The following is an 18,220-nucleotide window of genomic DNA, read 5'->3' on the forward strand; positions in this document are numbered from 1 at the left end:
TCTTTTAACCAAAATTCATTTAATCCATTTAATCAGTACAAGTTCTGATAGCTTGTGTACTTCGGAGGAGCCATATTTTACACTTTCATAGCATTAACCATAGCATTAAATGGTTTCTTGCAACAAAAAGAGAAAAGATAATTGAGTGTTTCCTGACAGTTATCACTCTCTCTCTGACCTTTTAAAATAAACAGGCTGTTCTGAAGGTTGCTAGTTAGTTACTTACTGGTCCAAGAAGTTCTTACCTCATTTCAAACTTCTTTTCCATAGTGAAGAGCTGGATGCAGAATGCATTAGGTGGCCCGTCTGGTTCTGAGTCTTCAGTGCATTCCACTGTGTCTTTAATGCATGACCCAGCATACTCTGGCTAGTTAGAGAAATCAACAGAAACACAAACGATGAGGTACTTCAAATTAATAACATTCAGAGGGTTGCCCAAATATAGTGACTAAATGCAAAAGAAGGAAAAAATGTCTCAAAGATGATGCCAGCTCTGACCTGTGATGTGTCTTTAGGCTCGTTTCCACTCTCCTCCTCTGCCATCAGTTCACTCTGTGAAGTTAATTTGGGAATTCATTTAAAATATGTTAATGATCCCTATAATGAACGCCATTAAATATGCTGAATGTGTCTTGATACTCACTTCCACAAGTTCTCTGGCTTCATCAGATTGCTGGGCATCAGTGACATTGTTTTCCTCTCCCAGCGGTTGTGGTTCCTCTGGTTTTTCCTCTTGATGTGCTGGATTTTCCTTTCTCAATCCTTCAAATTCTTCAAGTTCAAACCACTTATTGAATAGCTTCAAATCCATGTGACCACTCACACTGACAAAGCCAACGACAGCTCCTTCATTCTGTGTAAGTGCACACACATTAGCACTTTAATTTGAATAATATTGCATTTTTTTGCAATATTGCAATGAAAATAATGAGATTTTTACAGTCATACGATAACACCACCCTGATTGAAATACTTGTTTCTTACTAATTTCGGGGTGCTGATTCCAAAATAGTGGCTGTTTTGTCACACTTTCTCACAAAATATGATTCATTCAGCATTTTTTGCTTTCAACAGCCATTTTTATGGGGAAGAAGTCTTGTATTATTCCTTACTCAGCAGAAAAAATGCTACAAAGACATGATTTTCATATTTTTCTGAACCAGATTACAACTATTTAATTCTTAGATGATTTTTCAAATGTATGAAAGATTCTGAAAACATTATTTTATGCCTTCAACTTTTTTCACTCCTTTGCTTAATTAGTAAGTTTTTGAATACTTATTTTTGTCTTTGAAATTGAAACTTTTGACATTTGACTGCTTTTGTTATTTTGTTAAATGCATTAAAGCTGTTACATTTTTTGATACAAAATTTAAAAATTCTGAATTCTTATTTTGTGAAAAAACTATGTAAATGAAAGTAGTATTTTTTCAACTTAGCATTAACAAATTAGGTATTATTAGGCTTTTTTTCTGAAAATCAGCAGATTTTCTTTTCTTTTCAAGATGCAGGGCTGTCTAATCATAATTCAACATCTTATGGTACTAAAATAGGCTTCTTTTTCTTCAAAAAAAATATAACTGAATCAATTTTTCTTTGATTTTTGGGGTGAAATATGACCTGGAAATGGTCTTGACAGATTTCATGAGATTCACCCATATATAATTTAAAACTCTCATAAAAACTGAGTTAGAGAGCTAGAAAAACAACACCTCTGTAATAATTTATGAATTTTCTCTGGAAATTTTTTTTTTTGTAATCCTCCTGGGCAATGTAGTACAGTTGTCCCGCTGAATGGACGGGACATTCAGACAAAAGGCAAAACCGCTACAGATGTCTGGACACAATATGTTCAGTGTGAGTATGTCTTGGCAGGGCATGAGCTCTCATCTGCCATATGTCGCATGAACACATGTCAGCATGCGCCGCAGGGGAGAGAGTGGGGCGATCTGTCGTCCTGTCATTCCTGAGAAAACACAAACTAACACAATTTCTGCCCCAATTTGCATAAAGAGTCTGTGAACTTGAGAGGTTACTGGGCTCTTTTTCTCAAGAGATAAATCTGAAAAGCAAAAAGCATGCAAAATTGCATTCCATTTTCTTGTTCAAGAGAAAAACAACTGTGCATCTTGAAAAAAAGTCTGCTGATTTACAAAAAGGCCTAATATTTTGTAATTTCATAATGCTAAGTTTAATAAAATCAAAAACTTACCATCATGTACAGTTTTTTTCCACAAACTTAGAAAGCAAAAATACTTCGAAATGCATCATAATTTGGGCATTTTTTTTTTTTAATTAGCACCCCAAAATTAGCAAAAAAAACAAGTATAGGATTTCATTCATCAAACATGATGCAGGGTGGTGTATTTAAAGAGAGTATATTTGTATTTCTTCTTCCTATGTGCACAAAGGGAAAATGTAATTTTTTCAGAGCCAAATTATCCACATTCATTTTTAATCTCCCAACTGTAAACAAAACTTGACTAACTTCACAGACAGCTGCATGGTTCTCCTCGTCTTGAGCCTCGATGAGCTCAGACAGGAAGTACGGCCCGTGGGACTCCACCAGTGGCGTGATCTGCTCTGCAAATATGTGCATGAGGTCATCGTGATCTTCCACTCTGGGGAATATATAGAGTTATTGCACCGGGATTTTAATACATCACTCTGCTGCAAATGCCGTGTATAAACTCTATATTGATATAAACTGTGTACAGCAGAACAAAAACAGTCTAGACGTGGATTATGATTGGCTTTACGCTCGATGAAATGACATGAATGTCTGAGTGAATTTCACAGAAACGTGGCTGTCATATTTCACCACAAATACAAGAGGATAAAATAATAAAAAATAAGAAATTATATTTTGCATAGGGAAAATGAAAACTATTTTAGATTTTATTTATTCTACATTTCTTTCAGTTATTTTTGATCAAAATTGAGCAAATTTTCTGCCCATTACAGTAATATTTATAGATGTTTTACTTTGTAGTTTCTTGTCATTTTCATTTTTTCATAATTGCAAGACTATTGTAATATTTTATACTCTAATTCAGTGAACATTGACAATTTTTACATTAAAATCAACATAAATTAAGGATAGTACAACTAATAAATATAAAAATACTTTAAAAAAATCTATCTATCTATATATCTATCTATCTACCTATCTATCTATCTATCTATCTATCTATCTATCTATCTATCTATCTATCTGTATATTCAAAGTATATTACAATTTTTAAATTAAATATATATATATATTTTTTTTCTATTACTCGTCATTCTGCACAAGTATTTGTATGATTTCCTTTAGGACTTTGAAAACATTTTATTTGTTTCCATGTTGAATTTCAATAAATTACTTCTATATTAAAATAATTAAAATCAAATTAATATTAGATTAATATTATGTATATTCTATGGCTGTCAAACGATTAATCGCATACAAAATAAAAGTTTGATTTTGCCTAATATATGTGTGTGTACTGTGTGTAATTATTTTGTATATATAAATACAAACACATTCATATATATTTAAGAAATATTTACAAGTATATGTATTTATTATAATTTTTATATAATTTGTATTATATATCAATGAAAATATTTGTACATAACATATTTCCCAAATATATATATTAATTTGTGTGTATTTATATATAGATAATATATATTAGACACATATATAGACACATATATTAGACAAACTCAAACTTTTATTTCGCGATTAATCGTTTGACAGCCCTAGTATATTCATTTAATTAAAAAATATAATAAAATATCTAAAGATTTCATTGTATTAATTTATTTTATTTTTGAATTACAATAATTAAAATGTATTTAGAAATTTTTATTCTCATGAACATAATGTCACAATGCAGTGAAATATGACCCAGTCATGCTGTTGTCAGTTTTCATGAGATTCACTCGTCCGTGAGTGAATGTGAGGTTTATTAACCTGGCTCTGCGGATGTTAAGTCGAGGGCAGTGACTGTGTCGATGACAAACGTAGGCTGAATGTTGAACTTCCTCCTTAACAGGCATCATAGGTTCAAAGATCTTCTCCAGTGCTGCCTCTGATATGAAAAGAATGACAGAATTATGTCTTAACAATGTTACGGTCAATGCCAGCACACAAAAAAGTCCAAAGTAATATTAATACTCATTTATTTCCTACCAAGTGAGCCTCTGTAGGGAGTCAGGAGGCAGATGTATTCCAGCTCCACGACGGCATTGAAAAATAAAAATCTTTGATCATTAAATTTGATTGAATGGATACAGGAAGGCATTGCTATACAGTCAATACAATTTGTGCTGCCCAAAACAAGATTCATATCCACCCTAACCAAATAACAACAGAAAAATCTTGTTTTATTAAATCAGATATAAACCAATGAGCAGACTGTGTGTATTCTTCAGCCTTAAAGGTGAACCTCACAAAACCTGCTCAGGACAGGTTACATTTTAACCCAAAACCAAAAGAAAAATAATGTTTTTTTGTGAGATTCACCTTTAAATGGTAACACTGATAAAAGATAATACAAAAGAGTCTGCTATTACCTTACTATCTCTTTAGCGCCCCCTACAGAGAAGCTAGGCTGAGCCACAAATAGACGAAGGAAAAGTGTGTTCATAGGCTGGTGAAGAGAGAAACAGTCTGTCAGGGGGCTGTAAGATGGATATGTTAAATATTAATGGACATAGTGGTTTATTTGCTTTGCCTACAGTGAATTTCTCGCCATTGACGTGATTCTGCAGTAAATTCTCCCAGCATGCCTGATCAACCAGTTCTTCATTAGGGTGATCTGAGAAAGATGCATGTGCCAAAACTTCACTTTTAGTTGTGCTCAGAGTCACAGCTAAGTTTGCTTTCTCACTGCAATGAAAAATAAAAAAAAACAATTACCTATAATTGTGAACAAAACAAGTCTAAGCAATGAGCTTAATGCACTTTTAGAAAAAAAAAAGGTAAAAAAGGTTGTGCCCCACTGACAGCTTTTGTACCTTTTTTTTGAGAACACAGTTAGTCTTACAAAAACATAATAAAACCAAAATATATAAATTATTTCACATGCATCTATCTATCTATCTATCTATCTATCTATCTAGCCTCACAGAGCCTTGCGAAAGTATTCATACTCCATTTTTTCACATCAAAAAAGGTTGTGTGTAACAACTTGGCAAATTTATTAGGAAAAAAAACTGAAATGAGTGAAAGTACTGCGTTAAGGGTATAAATACTTATGCAATGTTCTTATTTCAGTTTTTTCATTTTAAGAAATTTGCAAAGTTGTTACAAATTGGTTTTTTTTTGCTTTGTCATTGTGGTGTATGGGTGTTTGGAGTGAAGATGTGAAAAAAAATTCATACCCTTTGTTCATACACCTTTGTTTTTGTTTTTTGTTTTAATTAATTTTTTAGCTAACAAGCAAGGGTATTCATGGGTATGAATACTTTTGCAAGGCACTGTGTGTGTGTGTGCATACACACATACATATATAATAAACAATATTTTAACATTAGAAATTGACATATTTTACATATTTTTTGACATATAATTTAATTTTAATTTAGTTTAAATTTTATTTTTACATTTATAAATGACATGTATTAAAATAATTCAAATCTAATAAGATGTATATTTTATCTAATATTTTGATCTAATTAAAAATAAAATGTATAGTAAAATATTATTTTATTTTTTGCATTTATTTTGCACTACAGTAATTAAAATGTATTTATGAAATGTGTGTAATTTATTTTATTTTTTATTGATTTAATTTATTTTCACTTTATTTTGTGGGACTAATTTCATAACTCTTAACACTTACAGAAGATGAATGACATTGATTCTCCCAAACACAGCAACAGCTGCAGGACTGATCAGATTATTGATCTCTTCAGCATCTGACCATTCAGTTCTCCTCACAGTCACACTTTCAGCTTTACCAGCGGATGAAGTGATGGTGCTCATTTTAAATCTAATACAATGAAGAAAAATACACAAATATGATTAGATACAGACATAAATTGTGTCGTAGCTCTAAATAGTTTCCTTTTTTGTTTGTTTTTCTTGTCTATACTACCAGTCAAGTGTTTAAACGCACACATAGGGCGTAAAATTGCTAAACAAATCAATAACAAATCTTTCATTTGAGGTTCGTCGCTTGTACACAACAATACATAAGTAAAAAAAAATATTAATTCATTTACAATTAAGAAAAATACAGTATGAAAGTGATATAAAACAGACCTTTCACGTGCGAATACTGAAAATCTGTTTTAAAGAACTAAATTTTACGTAAACGTTCATATGAAGTTACCGCTAACTGTTAGCGAGCGTCCTGTAACTATGGTGACGGGGCTTCGTGACGTAGCTGCAGTCAAAGGTTACCGCGCGTCACGGCAGACGCGACGGGCGACACACAGCGTTGAAACGTCGCTAAGGTTTTCGCGGCTTATCGAAGTTTTAAAAACGTAAAGAAATACGTTAAGTTTCCTTATCATAAAGTGACAGGAGCGTAATAATCATGGCGTCCACCGCGGCGGGTAAACAGAGAATCCCGAAAGTGGCGAAGGTAAAAAATAATGAATGTTTTGTGAGTTAGCATTAGCATGTAAACAACGTGAAGCGGTTGAGTTTCACTGTAAAACACTTGTTTTATAATATTTATACATGTAGTTAATTGAGATAAACATTGTTTTTGTTTGTGTTTATTTTTGTTATGTGCTCAGGTGAAGAATAAAGCCCCTGCAGAGGTGCAGATCACCGCCGAGCAGCTGCTCAGAGAGGCGAAGGAGAGAGAATTAGAGCTGCTGCCTCCTCCACCCAAACAGAAGATCACCGATGCCGAAGAGCTTAACGATTATAAACTGAAGAAGAGGAAGGTATGAATGCTATAAGCGCTGTATATGATATGATTGGCCTAATGCATCGTGATATCAAATTGCAGTATTGTGTGGTTACTTTATGTGCATGTACTATGTTATTAACATAATGCATGTCCAAAAAACACAGTATTACCAAAGTATGCACTGAGAAAACATGTCAAGTCACATTTATTTTTATAGTATTTTATACAATACATACTGTTTTAAAGCAGCTTCACATTAATAAACAGGAAAATGTTCAGTGTTAATGTTCATCAGTTATGAAACAACTTCAACTTCATAAAACAATAATGTCATTATTCAGCTCAATTTATTTCAGCCTTGATTTAATTCATTTCAATAACGGTGTCAATGTTGCAAAGTTCATCAGTTATGAAACAAATTCAGTATTTTCATAGTATGTGGCACAAGCAATATTGTAATGCAGTGTACGTATACATGGTTTTGTCATGATGCATGCTTTAAAAACATGACATTACCATGGTACATCTCTAAAAACGTACCATGGTACATGTCCTTAAAACATGAAATTTTCATGGTATATGCCCCAAAGACATGGTATTATCATAGTAAATAACCATAAAACATGATATTGTCATGGCACATGCCTCCAAAAGCATAGTATTACCAACAGATATACTGTAAAGCATGGTAATGCCCTGGTACAGGCTTATTACCAAAAATATTATATTACCATGGTATATGTCCAGAAAACATGACATTACTATAGTGCATGTTCATAAAACATAGTGTTGCTGTGGTATGTGTCCCATAAATATAGTTTTATGGTGGAACATGCCATAAAACATGGTACTATCATGGTACATGCTATAAAAACATTTTATTACCATAGGTAAAACATTGTATTACTGTGATGCATCTCCAGAAAACATGAAACTATCATAGTGAATGCCCAAAAAACATAGCATTGTCATGGCATAAAATCTAATATTACAAATGTACATGGCGTAAACGTGCGTTAAAACATGAAATTACTATAGTGCATCTCCAGAACACATGGTATTATTATAGTACATATCCAAAAACATTGTATTATCATATAGAAAAAACATGAATTTGCCATGGTCCACGCTCTAAAAACAGCATTGCTGTGGTACTATACATATCCAACTTTTTTCTCTTAATTCAGGGATTTGAAGACAACATCAGGAAGAATAGAACTGTCATCAGCAACTGGATCAAGTACGCACAATGGGAAGAGAGCCTGAAGGAGATCCAGAGGTGAGATTCTGTTTGGTGTCTAATGATTGAAAAGACTGGAGGCGATTTTTTATTTTTTTTTCTTTCTTTTCTTTTCTTCTCTCTTATATATAACAATTTTTTTATTCTGTTCAGAGCTCGCTCTATTTACGAGCGTGCACTCGATGTGGATCACCGCAACATCACACTGTGGCTGAAGTATGCCGAGATGGAGATGAAGAGCCGGCAGGTGAATCACGCTCGCAACATCTGGGACCGAGCCATCACCATCCTGCCTCGTGTCAATCAGTTCTGGTACGCTTCCTCTTTATGATCATATAGACATTAATGTATTCAGACATAGATGCGCTGTGTTTTTTCTCCTGATTCAATGTTGTCTTTGTGTGTTTATGCACCAGGTACAAGTACACCTATATGGAGGAGATGCTGGGAAATATTGCAGGCTGCAGGCAGGTGTTTGAGCGCTGGATGGAGTGGGAGCCGGAGGAACAGGCCTGGCATTCGTACATCAACTTTGAGCTGCGCTATAAGGAAGTGGACAAGTCCCGCAGCATCTATGAGCAATATATCCTTTCAGAAATGTATCGTGGCAAAATGTAACTATATTATCACCCAGCTTTAATTTGCTAAATGCAAATTAAGATATTCTAAACATTGACATCATGAATTTCTGTAAAGCTGATTTATAATAATGTGTATTGTAAAAAGTGGCATACAAATAAATTTGACTTGAAATTCATGAAATATTATATATATAAGAATGAATAAGGTTTATTATTCTCATTTTAGAATGAATGGCTGTTATGTAAAAAATGTAGTTGTTATCCTTAACGGCACAGCACTTGTGATGGTCCATCCTGAAGTGAAGAACTGGATCAAGTACGCTACCTTTCGAAGAGAAACATGGCTACGTCGCTCGCGCGAGGAAAGTGTTCGAGAGAGCCGTGGAGTTTTTTGGTGAGGAGCAGATCAGTGAGAGCCTCTACGTGGCTTTTGCCAGATTTGAGGAGAAGCAGAAAGAGGTATAAATTCCTGTGATCATATAATTCAGTAAACATGAGACCCTTATGTTTCCTGTTCAGATATGACCGTTCGCTTTGTGTCTTTTAGTTTGAGAGAGTTCGCGTCATCTATAAATATGCTTTGGACCGAATCCCCAAGCAACAGGCCCAGGAGCTGTTTAAGAACTACACCGTGTTTGAGAAGAGGTTTGGAGACAGGAGAGGAATCGAGGATGTGATCGTCAGCAAAAGGAGGTTTCAGTATGAAGAGGAAGTCAAGGTGAGTAAAGCACGCTTATCTGTATTGTTATATAATTGCTTGGCCAAGATTCAAATTTTAAGTGAATGTCTAAATGCCCTGAAGTTGATTGTTTGTTATCTTACAGTTCTACAAAATTGTGTTTTAATGTATTATAAATAATAATAATAGAACATAACATAACATAACATAACAACACATTGTATAAAAAGATACATTTTTTATTTTAATATATTAAAATAATTAATATAATAACATTTTAATATATTCAATTAATGTATACATTCGATAAATTGTCATCAATGTTTAAAAAATAATATATGTATATTAAAATATTCACATATTAATATAAAAATATAAATGTAAAAAAAAATTAAGTTTTGTATATTATTAATTTCATTTTACATAGTATAATATTTCCATGAATGCTTTGTAAACAATTTTATGTTTCCTTGTGAATAAATGACAACAACAACAAAAAATGTAATTATTTAAATGACCATTAATGCTCAAGAATTCATAATGCTTAATGGCTCAGTGTTTCTTATTAACATAATTTCCCACTGTATAGGCAAACCCCCACAATTATGATGCCTGGTTTGATTACCTGCGGCTGGTGGAGAGTGACGCAGATGCGGACACGGTTAGAGAAGTGTACGAGAGAGCGATAGCCAACATACCCCCCATCCAAGAGAAGAGACACTGGAGACGCTACATCTACCTGTGGATTAACTACGCTCTCTATGAGGAGCTGGAGGTCAAGGTATGTTAGACATCAGTGAGCTGAAGCATTCATAATTAATTGCTGTAGATGTACATGTTTAGATTCAGAGTTTGATGTAATACATTTTTGTCTGGTTTGTTTAGGACCCTGAGAGAACTAGGCAGGTGTACCAGGCATGTCTGGAGCTTATACCACACAAAAAGGTAAAACTGTCAGTCTTAATGGTTGTTAAAAACACTATTTACACAACCTGTTGTCATTTGTGGTGGACCAGTCCTTAAAATGTTAAGTTTGTACACTTTTGGACAATTTGCAACAATTTTAGCAGCTGAATATAGGTATAGGTGTTGTGCTTGACACTTTTCTCTGAAATCCTCAAAGGGTTTTACCTTATCATGTAGATACCATTTCTAAGTGTACATTTAATGAATTGTCTTCTAACTACAGCCTGTATTTTTTGAATAGTTTACGTTTGCCAAGATTTGGCTCTTATACGGGCAGTTTGAAATCCGACAAAAAAACCTGCAGAATGCTAGACGAGGCCTGGTAAGTGTTTCACTCTTAAACCTCTGTTTTATTTGGGATCACTATTTATAATGTTGAAAACATTTCTGTTTCAAATAAATGCTGTTATTTTGACCTTCCTGTTCATCAAAAAATCCTGGATAAAATCACGGTTCTTACAAAAATATGAAGCAGCACAACTGTTTTCAACATTGATTACAAGAAATGTGTCTTTAGCAGCAAATCAGCATATTAGAATGATTTCTGAAGGATCATGTGACACTGAAGACTGGTGTAATGATGCTGAAAATTCAGCTTTGCACCACAGGAGTAAATTATATTTTAAAAACTTTAGAATGGTAGTGTACTTCCTTCACATTGCAGAGTTTGACCTCTGACCTTTCTCCTGTCAGGGTACAGGCATCGGAAAGTGTCCCAAAAACAAACTATTCAAAGGCTACATCGAGCTTGAGCTACAGCTGAGGGAGTTTGACCGCTGCAGGAAGCTCTACGAGAAATATCTGGAGTTCAGTCCAGAAAACTGCACCACATGGATAAAGTTTGCAGAGCTGGAGACCATCCTGGGAGACACAGAACGGGCCAGAGCCATATTTGAACTGGCCATTGGGCAACCACGACTTGACATGCCAGAGGTCAGAACTTCACTTTGCTTTTTTTTTTTATACAGTTATTGGTTCCTCTAATGTTTTTTTTCCTCCATATTCTCACTGTATCATACTATATGAGCCATAAAAGCCTGATGTTTCAAATGTGATACCCAACAAAAAGCACTTATTAACTTTTCATTTTTTTTAAATATTTTGTCCAAGGTTCTATTTCAAGAAACCGACTGTTATTTCCTGTTTCTCCATTGTATTGTTTACACCAGGTGCTGTGGAAGTCATACATCGACTTTGAGATCGAGCAAGAAGAATACGAGAACACACGAGGACTTTATAAGAGACTGTTACAGCGTACTCAACATGTCAAAGTAAGCCATCAAACTGACAGCAACATAACATGCTCATTTTAAAAAAAGGTCTTATTCATTTGATTCCAATCTGGTTGTATTGTAGGTCTGGATCAGCTATGCCCAGTTTGAGCTGTCCATCGACAGTGATGACCGCATGCAGCGATGCAGACAGATCTACGAGGAGGCCAATAAGAGCATGCAGAGCTGTGAGGAGAAGGAGGAACGTCTGATGCTCCTGGAGTCCTGGAGAGACTATGAGGATGAGTTTGGATCATTTGCCAACAAGGAGAGAGTCCGGAAACTCCTCCCGGAGAAGGTGAAGAAGAGGAGGAAGATCACAGCAGAGGACGGGGTGAGAGTTTATGCCTTCTTGTGTGCTGTTCGCTGGTTTATTCTGAGATTGTGGGTATTTTTTCCCTTGCTTTAGGTCATGATAGTAAAAGTGTTATGATTTACATGTTTTCTTGATGCACCAGTTACAAATTCATCCGATGCATATGCATTGATCTTGTTTTTTGAAATGTGAATTGTTTCGGTCAAGAATTTTTTTTAATGTTAAAAATGGAAAGAATCACAATTTGGTAAAATATTATTCAGTATTTTTAAATATAGAAACATTAAATTACTTGCATGTGCAAATTTTTTTTATAGATAGAGTGACACTTGTTTTCTCAGTGCAACAATTAGAAATCCTGTTTATGCATGTGCATCGATCTTAAAACATCAAAATATGTTTGTTTTGGTCATGCATCTATTTAAAATTTAAAAACATTTGGTAAAGTATCATTTAAATATTTTTAAAAGTATATAAATATTTAATTACCTACTTATCTATATTATTAGAAACATTGACTCAATATATTGATTAAAGATCCTGCTAATATATATCTTGAAACAGATTTTTGGATAGTGAATAATTTGTTTTAGTCAAGAAACAGTATAAAATGCTCAAATCAGTTGTGATTTTGGAAAGTATCAATCAGTATTTTAAAATGCATAAACATTCTATTATTTGCATGCACAAATTATTGAAAACAAAGTGACAATTAATTACAAACCCTGCCAATACACATACACTGATTTTATAACATGGATTTTTGAATCGTTTGATTCGTTCAAGAATCGATTCAAAATTCTAAAAGTCAGAATTCAGTAATGTATCATTCAGTATTTTAAAATATATAAACATTATATTTCTTAAACATGCACACAAACTATTGATAAATAGTCGACACATTTAAAATTATTTCTAGACCAAGAAAGGTCAGGGAAATAAATACATTAAAAAAAATATATATATATAGAAAACTTTCCTAAGTGTGTTTAGCTTAAGAATATTTAATCGACACTTTGCACTGTTATATTCCAAGTAGTCTGTGTATGCATATCTTAAGGAGTTTGTCTTTTTTTTTTTTAACCTAAGACACATTAGGAGAAGCATTTATATAATCCTATTAATGTGCTTAAAATATAGAATCATTTATCATAATCTAATTGAGTCTCGATGAGAATCTAATACTTTTCATTTGGCAAAAAAATTTTCATGAATCGAAAACTTATGCATCATTAATTGAATCGATTCAGTATCTACCCAAGGATTCACACCCCTATCAACTATTCATCCCTAACACATTGCCTTTTGTTTATCAGTCGGATGCAGGTTGGGAGGAATATTACGACTACATTTTCCCCGAGGACGCTGCCAACCAGCCCAACCTCAAACTGCTGGCCATGGCCAAGATGTGGAAGAAACAGCAGCAGGAGGATGAGAAAGAGGAGGATGACGAAGAGGGACAGCAGGTTCCTCAAGGGAACGAAGCAGAGGATAGTTCAGAACCAGAGGAGCAGGGACCTGCAGCCAGCAGAGAACAACCCGAAAATGAGTATGATGATCGTGACGATGACAACGAGAGCAGCAGCAGCAGTAGTGACAGCGAGAGTGATGGTGGCGACCGTGAAGGCGACAAAGACAAGACGGAAGAAACAAAAGCGGACACAGAAAATCACTGACCTGGTGCAGTGGAACTTAACGCGTTATTTGTCTCCATTTCTTTCTGTCTGTCTGTTTCTTTCCTTTTGTAACAAAATAAAGGTGTGAACCAAATGAGCCAAACACTTACTGTTATATAATATGGCATTCCCCATGCCAAACTGATCGTCACTTAGATTTGTAGTTATAGAATCAGAGGGAATCATATTGCAAACGTTTGCACATTTGTCATGTTATTTATGATGATTGAGCAAACAAGCATTTTTCTGACTGATGCAGGAAGAATGCAGAGGCAGAGTAGTCTGCGTTTATTGAATTTATTTACTAAAGCTGTGCGTGTATGGTCTGACACACATTTACAGGAAGAAGTTTATTATAATTATGTCAATACAATGCTTCCTGTCTTAGTTTGACAGGCTTTGCAATGTTACAGGGAACTAGAGAAATTTTAGAGGCAAAAATATTATAAAATGGTCTATGACCCCGAACATTACAGTTTCCAGTACGCTAATTAGTTATGAACCTGCACAAGAGACAAATACACCAAGTGTTCACTTTAACCTTTTTATTTCATGTAACTGTTATTATGCTATTTTAGATTCAGCTTTATTAACCCAAAAGAAAAAAATCAGTTCATTCAAAGCAGTGACTCTCTGACATCTCAAATCAATTCTGTGACCAAAAAAGCCTGACCAAAGACCAAAAATGTCTGTTTTCCCAGTTAAATGTTGATTTCAGAGAGCCATATCTTAGTGTTATTCAATATCTTCAGGCCGGACAGGATGCGGAAGCGGGATTATGGATTTCTTCTCTGTGTCTCTGGATAAAGCTTTCCTCATATCTGTCAAACAAAAGAATGGTAAAATAAGATTTGTACATTTTCTAAAAAACATGAGTTTAGCTTGCAAAAGTCATTGCTGTGATGTTAAAATTCTGGGGCTGGGTTTTACTGCACTGGTAAACTTTTTTTTTTTTTTTTTTTTTGTCTATTTTATTGTTTGCCAGGTGAAAAATGTAAGTCTGATTGCTTGGTAAAGTTAACAAGTGGCACAAATGTTCCAGGACAGGTTATTGTCCTGAAATTCAACATTTAAGGTTAACCCCTAACCCTAAATATGAGTAGTAATATTTGTTTTGTTTTTTTGCCTTAGAAAGACTAATAACCTGAATATGAAGTACTGACATTAGGTCACAGAAATCCTGTAATCACATAAACTACCATTCAAAAGTTTAGGGTCGGTAAGAGGTCTCTCTTGCTCACAAAGGCTGCATTTATTATTTGATCAGAAATACAGTAAAAACTGTAATATTGTGAAATATTACAACTGAAAACAATAGTTTTCAATGTTGATATATTTTGAAATGTAATTTATTCTAGTGATGCAAGGCTGAATTTTCAGCACCATTACTCCAGTCTTCAGTGTCACATGATCTTTCAGAAATCATTCTAATATTCTAATTTGCTGATTTGAACAGCTTTTATTTGAAATAGAAATCTTTTGTAACATTTCAAATGTCTTTACTGTTACTTTTGATTTTAATGGATCCTTGATGAATAAAAATGTCAATTCCATTAAAATTAAAATTGTACCAACCCCCAAAATTTGAACAGTGGTGTAATAAGTGTGTAATAATAACCCACCATATGCATCTTCATCCGGTTCACCGTTACTGGCAGAGTAGTATTCTATAACAGTTCTGTACACGCTGTAGCCGAGCTGTTTGTACATATTCACGGCCACTTGATTGGAAACTCGCACAAAGAGATCCACAAAGAATCCGCCCTTCCTAAATAAAAGAGAAACACAAAACAACTCATTTCTAGTCAGGATACACAGATACACATACTGTGGCCAATACTAACATTTATTGTCACACTGGCTGATAACCACCATGACTTCAGTTTATATTGTTCTGCCTGCTTTTATTTTTACATGCATTTTTAGCAGATGAGGGATGTTACCTTTCTGAGATCTCCTCTAACATCTCCATGAGTTTGGCAGCCAGACCTAGTCGTCTGAACTCCGGTGCCACAGAGAGAGCGGTGACATGCCCGTGCCACTCCTCTCTAGCGACTGACCCCTCTGCCTTTCCCATGACTACAGGATGACAATTGACATACAGGTTAGAAATACTGTTTGACAAATAAAGTTTACATGAAATCACTGTTTTTAATATGTGTTCCAAGTCTTAGTGTGAATAATTCATGCATTTCTAGACAAAAAAAAAGTCTATCTTGCAGCAAAATGTAATAATTTGTTCTGCCCCTGAAACTATTTTTGTTTTCAGATGACATCATCTTATTATTTATTATTAATAATTTATTATTATTATTCAGACCTTTAACCAACTGGATTGTGTTACACAGAAGAAAGTAAGTCATATGGATTTGGAACAACATAAAGGTGAATAAATAATGTCTGAATATTCACTCTTTACATGCACTCTCAACTACAATGTGACAGAGATCAGAAAGAGACATGTTTGACTCACTGTAGCCCATAAGTTCACCGCCTGGAGCCTCTGCTACTATGAAATACTCTGGCCAGTGAGCCAAATACTGAAGATAGAAGGGGATTCCATACTGTACAATTAATGAAAGTTAAGGAAAAAGCAGAAATATTTGAATAATAAAGAGACAACCTTATCAGTGTGACTACTGACAGATTGGTTAATATTTGGTCATTTTGAAATGTGTTGTAAAGGATACAGTTTCTGTCAAGGGGTCCAGATTACTGTGGGAGTAAAAACATCATATATGATTAGCAGCATATAGAAACAAACCTATTGAATCTTGAACCTCATGATCATATCAAACATGTTTGATATTTAGGATTTTAAACTGGGATGCTTACAGCTATGATTACATCAGTACTTTCACAAACCAAGCTGCTGTAGTTGTCCACTGGATAGTGGAGATGGGGAAACTGCTTGAGGAAATTTTGCAATAAACACGACTGTCTGTATACACCACCAGTCAAAAGTTTTTGAACAGTAAGATGTTTTTTAAACATAAAAAAAAAAAAAATCTCACCAAGGCTGATTTTATTTAATCCAAAATACAGCAAAAACAATATTGTGAAATATTTTTACTATTTAAAATAACTGCTTTATATTTGAATATATTTTAAATATAATTTATTCCTGTGATTTCAATGCTGAATTTTTAGCATTATTACTCCAGTCACATGATCCTTCAGAAATCATTCTAATATTCTGATTTGCTGCTTAAAAACATTTATTATATTTAAACCTTAGTATATTTTTTTCAGGGTTTTTTGATGAATAGAAAGTTCAGAGAACCGCATTTATCTGAAATAGATGTCTTTATCATCACTTTTGATCAATTTAAAGCATCCTTGCTAAATAAAAGTAATTTGGCAAATTAATGTACAAAAAATATACTGACTCCAAGCTTTTGAATGGTATAGTGTATAATGTTACAAAAACGTTATATTTCAGATAAATGCTGATCTTTCAATCTATTCTATTCTATTCATCAAAGAATCCTGAACTAATGTACTCAACTGTCTTAAATACTGATGGTAATAATAATATTTTTAAATGTTTCTTGAACAGCAAATCAGCATATTAGAATAATTTCTGAAGAATCATGTGACACTGAAGACTAGAGTAATGATGCTTTTGATCACAGGAATAAATTACATTTTTAAATATATTTAAATAGAAAGCAGTTATTTTACATAGTAAAAATATTTCAGTTTTACTGATTTTGCTGTACTTTGGATCAAATAAATGCAGGCTTGGTGAGCAGAAGAGGCTTCTTTAAAAAATATTAAAAATCTTACTGTTCAAAAACTTTTGACAGATATTGTATATGTCGAAAAACGTACCACAACCATAAGGACAAACCAGAATGGGTGAAATTGCCAGGTGAGTGTACAAATGAATGATGCAACGCTGTACGCTAACAGAAAGTACCATGTTTTTTGAACAAGTCCCATAGAAATACATGCGCATTCATACATCTTCAAACACAGTACTTTCTCACGGTTAGTATACTGTATTGCATTATTTATACTGACAAATTGAATATTGGAATTAACATCTAACTGTCGCGGTACCATAGTACAGTGAAGGTGGCTGACTGTAATACCATGGTACTATCATCAGATACATTCATTGTACGATCGTCTCGCTGCAGTACTTTTTTCAGCGCTATTATATAACTTGTACTTAATTATATAACTCACATATTGTTGAATTTAAACAGATCATCGCACGTGAAAGCTCGTAATGTTGTCATTCTCCCGTGTGTGCAGGACGACGCTTTGACCTCTCACCTCTACGTCACATGTGTGACGTTTCCTTGTCTTTTTTTAAACAGCGGCATCTGTCGGCCCGATGGAGAAATACACCAACTTTGTACTTTTTAATTACTATTAATTAATCAATAATACTTTTAATACTAATTTATTATTACTATTTTAATACTGTTTACTAGTATGTATTTATTTGTTTGTATATGTGTTTGTTTAATCCGAATATTAAATACATTTGAATTAAAATATTCAAATTCTTATAAAACCTTTTTTATTTAATTAAAATATTAAAGATATTTACAATACAAAACTAACGAAAATTCTTAAACACATTTTATTATTTCTGAAAACAGCACGAAACAGTATCTTAA

At 33.7% G+C, this 18,220-nt stretch overlaps 3 protein-coding genes across 3 annotated transcripts in view; 1 reads left to right on the forward strand and 2 right to left on the reverse strand.

The window, feature by feature from the left end:
• Positions 1–6,365, reverse strand: part of cfap61 (cilia and flagella associated protein 61) — a 32,412-nt gene extending 26,047 nt beyond the window's left edge. Inside the window, exons 1-10 of the mRNA XM_051092173.1 lie at positions 6,257–6,365; positions 5,835–5,984; positions 4,729–4,879; positions 4,564–4,640; positions 4,181–4,251; positions 3,962–4,079; positions 2,489–2,621; positions 644–853; positions 499–552; positions 246–367 (exon numbers count right to left, since the gene is read on the reverse strand). Of these exons, the coding sequence (XP_050948130.1) occupies positions 246–367; positions 499–552; positions 644–853; positions 2,489–2,621; positions 3,962–4,079; positions 4,181–4,251; positions 4,564–4,640; positions 4,729–4,879; positions 5,835–5,977 (1,079 nt within the window). The 5' untranslated portion in view covers positions 5,978–5,984; positions 6,257–6,365. The remainder of the gene's footprint in view (positions 1–245; positions 368–498; positions 553–643; positions 854–2,488; positions 2,622–3,961; positions 4,080–4,180; positions 4,252–4,563; positions 4,641–4,728; positions 4,880–5,834; positions 5,985–6,256) is intronic.
• Positions 6,366–6,402: 37 nt separating this feature from the next.
• crnkl1 (crooked neck pre-mRNA splicing factor 1) lies at positions 6,403–14,301 on the forward strand. The gene is given in 15 exon segments (XM_051139202.1): positions 6,403–6,581; positions 6,739–6,891; positions 8,045–8,136; positions 8,251–8,409; positions 8,514–8,680; positions 8,958–9,004; positions 9,006–9,137; positions 9,226–9,396; positions 9,947–10,138; positions 10,243–10,302; positions 10,565–10,645; positions 11,017–11,256; positions 11,493–11,594; positions 11,680–11,928; positions 13,227–14,301. Coding segments are annotated over 15 exon segments (2,253 nt in total). The 5' UTR covers positions 6,403–6,533; the 3' UTR covers positions 13,587–14,301.
• On the reverse strand, positions 14,112–17,884 carry naa20 (N-alpha-acetyltransferase 20, NatB catalytic subunit). Its single transcript, XM_051139203.1, has 6 exons — positions 17,781–17,884; positions 16,277–16,301; positions 16,060–16,150; positions 15,530–15,665; positions 15,209–15,354; positions 14,112–14,407 (listed from the first exon to the last, which is right to left on the reverse strand). The coding sequence occupies exons 1-6, from the start codon at positions 17,831–17,833 to the stop codon at positions 14,322–14,324; spliced, it is 537 nt and encodes a 178-aa protein (XP_050995160.1). The 5' UTR covers positions 17,834–17,884; the 3' UTR covers positions 14,112–14,321.
• Positions 17,885–18,220: the final 336 nt, after the last annotated feature.

This window comes from Labeo rohita, chromosome 20 (assembly GCF_022985175.1).
Source record: "Labeo rohita strain BAU-BD-2019 chromosome 20, IGBB_LRoh.1.0, whole genome shotgun sequence".
Taxonomy (NCBI): Eukaryota; Metazoa; Chordata; class Actinopteri; order Cypriniformes; family Cyprinidae; genus Labeo; species Labeo rohita.